The 12,444-nt window shown below is 39.8% G+C and overlaps 1 protein-coding gene across 1 annotated transcript in view; it reads left to right on the forward strand.

Annotated features, from left to right (window-relative positions):
• The first annotated feature begins 315 nt into the window (after positions 1-315).
• The window catches only part of Tspan7 (tetraspanin 7), a 115,513-nt gene continuing 103,384 nt past the window's right edge, over positions 316-12,444 (forward strand). The window contains exon 1 of the mRNA XM_090325766.1: positions 316-446. Coding sequence (XP_090181892.1) covers positions 366-446 — 81 coding nt within the window. The 5' untranslated portion in view covers positions 316-365. The remainder of the gene's footprint in view (positions 447-12,444) is intronic.

A 12,444-nucleotide genomic window follows, 5' to 3' on the forward strand; every position in this document is an offset into this window, starting at 1 on the left:
GAAAGTAGAAATCTGAAAACCCTGGGTTCAGTGGGAGAGGTTCCAGGACCTTTGAACTGCCGGATAGGTTCTCAGGTTTCCTGCTGCGAAACTCGCCCCACGCCTCACCTAGGCTTGGGGTCTGAGCCTGCGCAAGACGGCTGGTGCTGGAAGCTTACCAAGCATGCGCAGAAGCTGCTGGGCCTGAGACGAGCAGGAGCCCCCGGAGAGGTGCGCGTTCACGCACGCGCACGCACGACTTAGCTTGCGCGCGCGCATGGAGCCTCTCCTGGCACGCGCCCCCGCCCCGCCTCGCCCCGCCTCTTCCCCCCTCCCGCGCGTCCGCCCGCCGCCTGCCTCCACCGCCGCCGCCGGAGCTCCGTAGTATGGCATCGAGGAGAATGGAGACCAAACCTGTGATAACCTGTCTCAAAACCCTCCTCATCATCTACTCCTTCGTCTTCTGGGTGAGTGTCCACGCCTGGCCAGTGGCCGGGACACTGTCTGTCAGTCTTTATGATGATGCCTTTAGCAAGAAAGGTGATGGTGGTGGTTGGAATTAAACTAAAATTCAAATCGTGGCCCCCTCCTCAAGGAGACAGGAGCCGGGTACTGGGTCCGAGCTTCAGCCATGGTAGGGTGTAGGACTGGGTGGCTTGCTCCCTGAATTCTACTTGGTACAGACTGCAGTGGATTGTGTAGTGGGGGTGAGTGTAGGTTGTCGACCTTTCGGGAATATTTTGTTTTCTTTTAATGCATTGATATATACATATATATGTATATATATATATGTATATGTATATATATATATATATATATTAAGCTCGCGGAATGGGGTCAGCTCCTGGGAAATGTTGCGGGCTTTTTTTTCTTCTAGACTCCTCTTTATGCCCTACCTTACCCGTCTATTCTCAGCGCCTCTTTTTGAGCTAACCTGTGGCGGCATTGGAAAGAGAGCGCGGGGTTTGATCCCACATTTCTAGTTAATTCTCGACTTTACCCGGCTAATGAGAGGCACCTGAAGCCCTTTGCCTCTTCGAGCAAGGACGATCAGAGTCCCTCAAGCGCACTGATAGGGTGGGGTGGGGGTGGGGGGAAGGCGCCGCCACCGCGTGCAGGCGCGCGGAGGGAAGAGGGTCTTACATAAGCCAGGGGCGTCTTTGAGCTTTCTCAGAAACCTAAAAGATGAGTCTTATGGCCCCCTCCCGTTTCCCACACCCCTCCAGCTTAACATTCTTTATCTAGTTATTCCGTTCACTGAAAAAACCTCATCCGCAGGGTCCTGGGGGAAGACCCCCACCACTTGGTAAGAGCGGTAGCGCCCCAACTCTTCTCAGTCTGATTGGTACTGCTTCCAGCCCTTGAAGCTCAATGCAGAAGGGTGACGTCAGCCCCTCAGCCAGGGCCACAGGGGGGCTGCATGGTGCACCTCGCGGAGGGATGCGCGCGCGAGAGGAGGTGGGGGGGGGACAAGAAGGAGGAGGAAGAGGGGGCTCCAGGCTTGAGCCTTACCTCATCCTGTTTGGCAATTCATGGAATCAGTGCAGGGCTGACACTGCAGTGATTCACTTGGAGAGGTGGGTGGTATCTAAAGCCCAATTCCCCGCTCTTTTCTCTTTTGGTGTGGATGCCCCCCTCCCTCAGTTCCCTCTTCCCATACCAAACCACAGCTACTCCTTAGGAAATAAATACCCCTTCCCCTAATTTGGGTCATTTCAGCTTCCAAGGCAGTCATTTTGAAACCCGAGACTCTGTAGGAAAAAAAAAAAAAAAACAGTCTTGTCTTTGGTTGTTTTTCTTCTTGCTGTCCCCCCACCCCTTGCGTCCATATTAGCTCTAATTTTGCTTTGAAACTGGAGTACAGAGCTGGATGAGGCATCCAGACGTGGCTTGATGGTGAACTTGGATGTTTGCAGTGGCCAAGGAGCTGAGATTTATTAAGGATTTAAAAAAATTCCCCGTGCCCCCGCACATTTCCTTGTTACGAACAACCAGGTCTGGGAAACTCTTATATCTAAAGACCAGGTATATATACCTAGAGCTTTGCAATGAGATGTGATACATTGATAAATTGCATCGCATAAGGCAAACGTATAATTTGATTATTGGTATTGAAAACAATACAGATTAAAATATTAAAACGTCTCTGGTGGAATTGTGAGCCATGCATACTCAGGATCATGTCATCTTGTTTGTCTGGGAAAAAATAAATACGTATGCCTATTGCTGAAAACTTCCTAGTAGCCATACCTGGGGGTCAGTTTAGCTTTTTATGTGTTTCCTTAAATCTGTTTTTGTTTGGCTCTGTATTATTTACTTGACTTCCTACTTTTTTTTGGAGCAAATGATATGGAGGCTTATTTTTAGCTTCCTCAAAAAATAATGTCTGTGGTACACAGGAAGTTGGGTGGTTTTCTCTGCATCTCAGCAGACTGGGAGGTCTTGCAAAGGGGTCTTGCAAGGCTAAGCCTTTCATAGCAGCTCTGTCTCCTTGCTGACACTTCTCCCCCTGTGCTATGAATCTAATTACTTAATACCTCCTAATACATCTTAAACGGACCCCGTATTTCATGTTCTCTGGAAGTTCCTTGATGCCAAAATTTCTGGAGCATTTTAAATCATTTAAATAGCATTGAATGATAATTTCCTACAACCAAAAGAATACAAAACAATTTGAAACAAGGCATGTTTGTTAATGAGCCATAGTCTAAATGTTGTACTTTCCATTGTAGCTTATAAAATGCTATTAAAAAATGATTCTGGGGGCCGGGAGTTTGGCCTAGTGGTTAAAGTGCTTGCCTAGCATGCATGAAGACCCGGGTTTGATTCCTCTGTACCACATATAGAAAAAAAGCCAGAAGTGGTACTGAGGCTCAAGTGGTAGAGCTCTAGCCTTGAGAAAGTCCAAGGACAGTGCTCAGGCCCTGAGCTCAAGCCCAGGACTGGCAAAAAAAAAAATGATTCTCTTGAGTTTCTTACAAATCACTTAAATCCTGTTTTTACACAGCAGCTTTATTGAGACGTAATTCACATGCTATAAATCACCAATTTAAAGTATATTAATATATGTGAATTTATAAGTAATATTTGAATGTATGCAGGATATTTTAGTATATTTACAGGTGCATGGAACCATCTCTATATACAATTTAAGAACATTTACTCACATCAGAGAAACCCTGATTTCTCCTTTTAGCTGGCATTACATATCTCCTATCATGCCCATGCTAGCCCTAGGCAAGTACTAATCTAGTATAGGGCCAGACAATACTTGCCATGTTGTGACTGGATTCTTCCACATAGCATAGGGTCTTCAAGATTGTTACATGTTGTAGCAATATTTCATTTCTTTTTATGGCAAATAATATATAGCCTTGTATGGAATACTACTACATTTAGTTAATCCATTGTCCATTCATGAACTTTTGGATTGAATCATTGGCTATTATGAATAATGGTGCTATAAAACATTCATGTATGAACATATATTTTTATTTCTTTGGGGTATTTACCTGGCAGTCAAATTACTGGGGCACATAGTAACTTTTGTTTAATTGTTTGAAAAACTGCCATACTGTCTTTCCGAGTAACTATTCTTAATTTACATATCCTCCATTAGTGAGGGTAAAAATTTCTCTATCTCCTTGCTAATATTTATTGTTTGTCTCTGGTTTTTCAATTGTAGCCTTCTTAAATAAGCATAAACTTACATCTCATTATGGTCCTGATGAATATTGATGTTGAGTATCTTTTTATATACTTATTGCACATTAGTATATTTTCATTGAAGAAATGCCTATTTATATTCTTTGACCATTTTTATTTGGGTTCTTTTTTATTGAGATATAAAGATCCTGTATATGTTGTATATATAAGCTCCTTATCAAATGTATTATTATTATTATTTTGTAAGTCCTGGGGCTTGAAATCAGGAACTGCGCACTGGCCCTGACTTCTTTTGCTCAAGGCTAGCACTCCACCACTGGGGCCATAGCACCACTCCTGGCTTTTTCTGTTTATATGGTACTAAGGAATCAGGCCCAGGGCTTCATGTATTCTAGGCAAGCACTCCACCATTAAGCCACATTCCTAGCCCTAGTACCTCCAGCTTTATACATTTGGTGGTTAATTGGAAATAAATATTCTATGGACCTGCCCTGGCTTTGAACAACGATCCTCAGATCTCAGCCTTTTTAGCAGCTACAATTCCAGGCACCTGGCTGCAGAAATACAGTTTGCAAATGTTTTTTTTTTCTAATCTTTGTGTTGTATCTTCACTTTTTCTTGATGTCTTTGAAGTATAGAGGTTTTTGTTTAATTTTAAGGAAAGCAGTTGATAAATTCTTTCTTTTGTTCCTCGTCCTTTTGGTGTTAGATTTAAGAATCCTTTGCCAAAATCTCAAGTCACCAAATTTACCAGTGAAAAAAAATTACCAGTGAAAAGCTGTTTATAAGAATGATTTATCCAGACTAAATCCTAGTTTCATAGGAACTCCTTTAACACTGTATTTTCTACTAAAATTGATGTTTACCTGGTCTTTGAATGTTAATGTGTAGATAATCTAACTTCCCTTCACCCTCATCAACTATACTTTCTCTTGCTGTCATGTAAAAGGAAAGCTATGGGAAATGGTTTCTGTATTTTATATACCTAGAGATTTATGTACTGTTGGGATTTTTTTTTTCTGTGCTGTTTTGGACAAAATAACTTATGTGTTGAGGCCAAAAAAGAAAATATTCCTGTTCAATAAACGCAACATTAATCTTTCTTCCTTATCTTGAATAATATTTGGGACATGGTAAACACTCAAATATTTGTCAAAATTTGTGAAATTATGCTAACTCTCAAACATATGACCGTGGCTTTTTCTGAGGAGAAGATGGAGGGGCGATTAGCTGAAATTATTTAATCATGCTCTTTGTGAGTTGTTTGAATTGAATGTCTCTTCTGTTATTTCAGTTTAGCTTAGGGCTAAGTGACATTTGATCTTAAAATGTTGCAGGATAGTAGCATCAAGTACATGGGCAGTTAAAAAAGAGATCTGGCTGTTTTTTTTCTACAATCATTTTTTTCTTCTCAGAGGTTTCTTTAAAGTGGTGGTTTTCAACAGGAAGCAATCCTTCCATATTGGCAATGTTTGAGGATATTTTTTGTTAGAGATAGGGAGAGAGCTACTGGCATCTAGTGGGTAGAGGCCATCCTACAGTATACTGGATAATCTCTTGGAACAAATGAACTGATTGAAAATATCCACAGTGCCAGCAGCTTCGCTATTTTATTTCGCATAGTATTGTAAACAGCATTCCAGAGCCTGTGCAGCATAATCACATATAAGAACAACATTCTCTATAGTATGCCATAATATGTGTGTGCACATGTATGTATTGATGCACGAATAGAGGGGCTTGAACTCAGGGTTTGGATGCTGTCCCCCCTGAGTATTTTTGGATATTAGTTACCATGTGAGCCACAGCTTCATTTCCAGCTTTGGTTAATTGGAAATGGGAGTCTCATGGACTTTCCTGCCTGGGATGTCTTCAAACCATGATCCTCAGATCTTAGCCTCCTGAGTAGCAGTGATGGCAGGTGTGAGCCACAAGCACTTGGCTAATTCTTTATTGTGACAATGATCCAGGAATATCTACTGACAGAAATATTCACTCAAATTTTAGGAATTGCTGGGGTTTAAAGTAGGAGCCTCACTTATGCTAGGCAGGTCCTTGTACCATTTGAGCCACTCTGCCAGCCTTATTTTGCTTTATTTTTTGGGGGGGTAAGGAATCATGTTTTTGCCAGGACTAATCTTCAATCAAAAGCACACTACTGTTGCCTTCTGTGTAGATAGAATTGCAAGTGCCCCACCTTCTTGATTGAGATAGGTAGGAGTCCTGCTAACTTTTTGCTCTGCCTCCAGAGGAGTTGAGATTACAGACACCTGCTGCCATAACCAGCCCTGTAATTCTTTATTTGAAGATCAAAGGTAGGTGTCTTTTTATGCAATTGTGTTCTAATGGATATGATAATTGTCTTCCAGTTACATAATACCATCTGAATGTTAAGAAAAAGATTATTTTCCTTGGTTTATATATTCCATTTTCAGACTCAGAGTAAAGAAAGGGAAAAAATGTACCTAGGAATAAATTATTTTGTGCTTTAAGCACTAGCAAACAATGTCTGGCGCATGGTAGGTTTACTCAAGAGAAGTTTACTTAAGCCAGGTGCGATGCCTCACATCTGTAATCATAGGTACTCAGGAGGCTGAGATCTGAGGATTGTGGTTCAAAGCCAGCCCGCACACTGAAGTTCATGAGGTATTTATCTCCAATTAACCACCAGAAAAAACAGAAGTGGCACTGTGGCTAAAGGGGTAAGGTAGTAGCCTTGAGCTGAAGAGTTCAGGGACAGTGCCCAAGCCCAGAGTTCAAGACCTATGACTGACTATATATATATACATATATATATATATATATATATATATATATAGTCTGAGTTCTAATATTTAAATCTACCATATCTAAACAGTATTATGTAGAGAAATATCTTTTGTTTCCTTTGATGGCTCGATTTCTTTTGTGATCAGCCAAGGTGGTAATTAGCTGTTTAATAGTGCTATTAAATTCTTTTATGGTGAAATAGTAGGCTTTTTTTCAGTTTGGGAAGTATCATTAACGTGGAGATATTTGACAAATAATAGTCAATAATTTTTTCAAGCCCCATGACGGACAAAGAAAAAAAAAGAATTCACCAGGAGCAGGACACTGGTGGCTACTAAGCTGACTACTAAGGAAGCTGAGATCATGGATCATTGTACAAAACCGATCCAGACAGGAAAGCCCACTAGACTTTTTTTGTGGTTCATGGGGCTTGAACTTGGCCTGGGCGCTGTCCTTGAGCTCTTCAGCTCCAGGCTACCACCCTACCCCTGGGCCTGGGCGTTGTCCCTGAACTCTTTAGCTCAAGGCTACTGCCCTACCCTTTAGCCAAGCCCCACTTCCCATTTCCTAGAGGTTAATTGGAGATAAGAGTCTCAGGTCCGTTTGTGTCTGGGCTGGCTTTGAACCTTGATCATCAGATTTCAGCCTCCTCAACTGCTAGGATTACAAATGTGAGCCACTTGCCTGGCTATTTCTAATCTCTTCCTGATTGTTTCTTTTTTTTTCTTTCCCTTGTGCTTTTTGGGCGCGCTCTCCCACTTTATGTACTTTCTGCTGCACTTTTTAAATTTGTTTTGTTAATTTGAAGGAGCTCTTTTTTTCTCATATATTTTTATTGTAATTAATGGAAGGGTTACATTATATTCACCAGATAGAAGGTGCATTACTTCATAAACATTGCTACCCTTTCTCATGACATGGTCCACATTTCCCTTTCCCCACCTCCACCCCTCATCTTGTTTTCCCCCCTTTCCTACCCAATTTCAGATAACCAAATAAGTATATATAAAACATATCAGATAACAAGGTGAAATACTGTAACAATATGAGATAACCAAGGGACAGCCAAAGAGATGAGAGATAACATAGTACATTGAGGACAACAATCACTGATTGTATGGCTTTTGTTTCTGTATCCTGGAGGTCCTTTCATTTAGTGTCATACTATATGGCCTTATGTATCTAGGTTTTGCTGTATTGTAAATCTCTGCCGAGAGAGCCTAAGATTTCTACTGATTATGACAAGTGAGGGAAACCATTGAGCCTATGTTCCTTTGAGACTGGCTTACTTCACTTAATATGATTTTTTTCTTTTTTTTTGCCAGTCCTGGGCTTGACTTTAGGGCCTGAGCACTGTCCTTAGACTTTCCTCAAGGCTAGTGTTCTACCCTGAGCCACCGCACCACGTCTGGCTTTTTCTGTGTATGTGGTACCAAGGAATCGAACCTGGGTCTTCGTGCATGCTAGGCAGGCACTCTACCACTAGGCCAAACACCCGGCCCATGATTTTTTTTTCTAAGTCTATTTCCTTACAAATGGGGCTATGCCATTCTTTCTGATAGCAGCATAGAATTCCATTGTGTATAAATACCACATCTTGTTGATCCAGTCATCAATTGAGGGGCATCTGGGTTGGTTCCATATCTTTGCTGTGGTAAATAGTGCTGCAATGAACATCATTGTGCTAGTGGATTTAGTATGTCCTTGTTTCTGGATGATTGGGTAAATGCCAAGTAGTGGAATTGCTGGGTCATAGGGGAGCTCTATGTTTAGTCTTTTGAGGACCCACCATACTGTAACAGCTCTCTTTTGAGAACTGAATGTTCTTTCCCCTAGCTTTTTTTAATTTCACGAGTGTAGTATTTTTTTAATTCTGAAAATATTCTTTTTTTGCAAAATGTAAGCTTTTCATTCATGCTTCTTGCTATTCTGTTTTATAGTATAGTCATATCTCAAATTTCTGGCTATATTTTGCTCATTGTTGCAGCCTCTAAAGAATAAAAATCTGAAAGAAACCAGAGGCCATAATTTGGAAGGGACCTAATGAATTGTTTTTGCTCTTCTAAAGGCCTTTTTGGAGGGGGAAATCTCCTTATTTTAACTCCCTTTCTTCCCTATTTGTAGGTTTGCATGGAGGTATTATCTTCTAAGTCTTGAGGTGTAAGTAATTTATTCTTTCCTTTCCTTTCAGCTGCCATAAGATTGGGGGGTTTCTTAGCTACTAATATGTCAATGTGGTCATCTCTTCTTCCATTCTCTTTGTTATTGTGGGTTAAAAATCTTTTTAGTGTATTTTCAATGGAATTTTTGGGAGATAGCCAATACAAATGGATGTGTTTGATCCATCATCTTTAACTGGAAGTCCTTTATGTACATATACAATCACATGGAACTGATTAAATAAGCAGTTGCCTGTGAGTGATTGAATACAGCATATGAAATGGCAATCGTTGAGGTACTCCTAATAAGTACTGAAGATACTTTTAATTTTTATAATGCTTTAGAAGGTCAAGGAAGTATTCTAGGTTGGAATAGTCCCATTAAGGCACATCTTCTAAAAGATTTACCTTGTCATCAGGTACTGGACAATTGGATATGAATTTCTGAAGGTTGCCCCTTCTCTTTGCTCTTCTTGTGTTTTCCTACCAGGTGAAGGACCTTGTATCCTCCGATTTAATTCAGATCTTGATGGGTTAATTTAATGTAGAAGCATCAGAGCTTACAATATGGAGTGTACATGGTGGTGGTGGAGGACTGGAAACTTGGTATTAAATTGGTTATTGCTGGCTTGGTTTTCTGCAACTACAAATCATAGCTTTGTTTATTATGACGTTTGTATATTGCAGTTTAGTCTTTATTTGAATCATTTTACTTTCTATACAATGTATAACATTTGAAGAACATTAAGCCCTTTACACTTAGAAGTTGCTTACAGTGTAGTTGGATTTTTGGTCAAATAGAGTGAAATGTTTTCCCCCTTTTTAATCATAGCTACAGTTCTTAACTAGACCTCACTATGAGCTGTGTTATGCAGATTCATGATGAGTTGAACATTATTTATTGTTTTGAGTATCTCAGAAGATGCTGAGATATTGAAGCATTATGAGGTTTATAATTAAGCTTACAAAATAAATTGTATTAGATATATTTGCAAAAAAAGATGATGTTGGGTATTGGAAGTCATCTGTGACTGTGTTTCTTTGTTTAAACCAGATAAAACTCTGCATGGATGACTAATGCACTCCTAAGCTAATTTAAAACATACTTTAAAAATACATTCTTGTGTGCTTTTCTCCTTTGATCCCATTACAACAGCTTCTGATTTGAGTTATCTCCTCATAGTGGCAAGCAGATCATTGGGTGGCTGCTCTTAAATTTCTCCTCTTGGCTCTTATGTTATCCCTTTCCTGTGACAAAATGGTTTTTATCCTTGGCTGAACATAATTTTCCTCTTTTATATAGTGCCCTAATATTCATCAAACAAAGGATACAGGCAGAAAAGATAGAGGGATTTCATTCCTTTCATTTTCACTTGATTTTTGGTCAGTTGAATATATAATCCTTCTAACCAGTTTGATGATAGTACTAAGCATCACAGTTCTACTGTGAAATATTAGTGCTTTCTACAAGCTCTGATGAGCTTTGACCATCATCTAGTACATAGTATTAGATGGTCAGGGGTCAATACTAATTGGATAGTCCAGATCAGTGTGTCTCAATCCTCAATCACCAGAATTGTCTGTTGCCCTAAAATTAACACTTAGACCCCATCGTAAGACATCCTCATAAGCTCCCAGAGTGATTCATCTGTGTAATTGGGATGGCAGCCAAGAGTTGTTTCAAGGTGAACTTGGCAGATAATAGCAGGTCTGTATCATCTTGACTATCCTGGATCTGGAGGTAGCTAGGGACTATCTTGTATTGGTCAGTTGATTTTGTGTTCTTTATCTAAGTCTGTGGCTAAGGCTCCAGTGACTCTCAATGGAGAGACTTATAGCCTTATCACTCTTAAGGGATTTTGCTAGTCATTCTTGACTAGATGATGATTGATAATTCTTGTTACAATCATCAGAGACTTTATTGTTTGGTCTCATACTTGATAGTCAGGGGTGCTACCACTTGAGCCACAACTCCAGCCCCAAGAATGTTCAGTCTTGTCCAATTGGAGTTACCACTTTAATTGAGAGTGACCTGAATATATATACATTTTTTTGCCAGTCCTGGGGATTGAATTCAGGGCCTGAGCACTATCCTTGGGCATTCCTCAAGGCTAGCACTCTACCACTTGAGCCACAGTACCACTTCTGGCTTTTTCTGTGTATGTGGTACTGAGAATTTAGCCCAGTCACAGGACGATTCTGTTTCTTTTGTGTGTGTGTGTGTGTGTGTGTGTGTGTGTGTGTGTGTGTGTGTGTGTGGATCATGGGGCTTGAACTCTGGCTTGTGCACTCTCTGAGCTCTTCAGCTCAAGGCTACCACCCTATCCCTGAGCTCTTCAGCTCAAGGCTACTGCCCTCTCAGGAGCCAAGCCCCACTTCCCATTTTCTAGAGGTTCTTTTGTGCCTAGGTTGGCTTTGAATCTTGATTCTTAGATCTCAGGATTACAGGCCTGACCCAGGCACCCAGCTATTCTGGTTCTTGAAGTGTGGGTCTGTGGTCAATTATATGAAATATTAGAAGTGAACTTTGCCCGATGAATAGTTTTCCATGTTGTGATTGTGGTTCCCAAACATCTGATTTGAGGAAACTGTCCTATAACGCAAGATATAGCTAATCTATTTTTTCTACCCATCAAACCAGTTTCTGGTAAGGATATAGTTCTCTAAGTTAAAATTTGTCAAGTAGGATTGCTTCAGTCTCACTCCTCACCTATATGAAACATTACACTTTAATTATTGAGGATAAGTATTAGACTTCCCTTGTATCTATATCCTGTACAGTAAGAGTCAGTAAGCTGAAGTCCTTTGGTCAAATCAGCCTGGTTTTCTTGATCCAGCTTTGCTCATTCACCAACACTATTACCTATACTGCTGTCACATTACAAGAGACTTCAGTACTATGATGGGGACAACAAAAGCTAAAATTGTTATTATCTGGTTCTTTATAGAAAAGGTTTGTCAACTGCTTTCCTACAGAAGTATGTCCCCACTATGGGGTTAGTGGGCAAATGCTAGTTAGTAAACTGTGTTATCAGCCTGCATGGAGAAGGAAATATGTATCAGAAAATAAATAGACTTTTTGTTGAATTAGATATTAGTGAAGTTTGGAGTATATTAACTGTTTGACCTGGCACTTTATCTAACCACAGCTGTTTACTTGACCTTGTTAGACCTATAGCTCTATAATTTTTACATGGTTGATGTTTGTTTATTTCTGAATTTCCAGTTTATTAGGCTATATCTCTGTCATCCCTATAGTACATAGGATATGTATATTTTCTTATATGATATTGTTTTGTTTAGTATTTTAACCAATGACGTTATCATATGAGTTAAATAAAGGTTCTAATTTTTTTTCCCTCTCAAATAGATATCCAGTAGTACCAGTATCACTTAAACTTAGCTTTCTCACACTGAAAGCTATGTCACTTTCAATTTACTAAATAATGTACAGTAGAACTTATTTCTGGACTCCCTAGTATTCTACAAATCTACTTGTATATTTGTAAGCCAACAACATATTTAATTGATTTTATAGTTCTCTTATGAGTGCAGTGTTGCATAACAATAGTGTCACATGTAGAAGCTAAAATAAACCACAAATTTGAACTTAAAAGATCTAGTTATATACTATCCAATAAGGCGGCTGTTTGAGGGATTCAGATGTGGATTGTCTAAGTTGAGACATGCTGCATGTATAAACTCCATGTCAGAGTTTGAAGCCTGTATAAAAAGGATAAAGTAATTAAATACCTATTGAAGTGGTAATATTTTAGATATATTGTCATAAGTATGACATAAGCAAAATTGGTTGATCTGGAGAGAAATGTCTGACTTCTGGATATTTATTTGTTTGCTTGTTAGTGAACTT

This window comes from Megascapheus bottae, chromosome X (genome assembly GCF_031878675.1).
Source record: "Megascapheus bottae isolate mThoBot1 chromosome X, mThoBot2.hap1, whole genome shotgun sequence".
NCBI classification, from domain to species: Eukaryota; Metazoa; Chordata; class Mammalia; order Rodentia; family Geomyidae; genus Megascapheus; species Megascapheus bottae.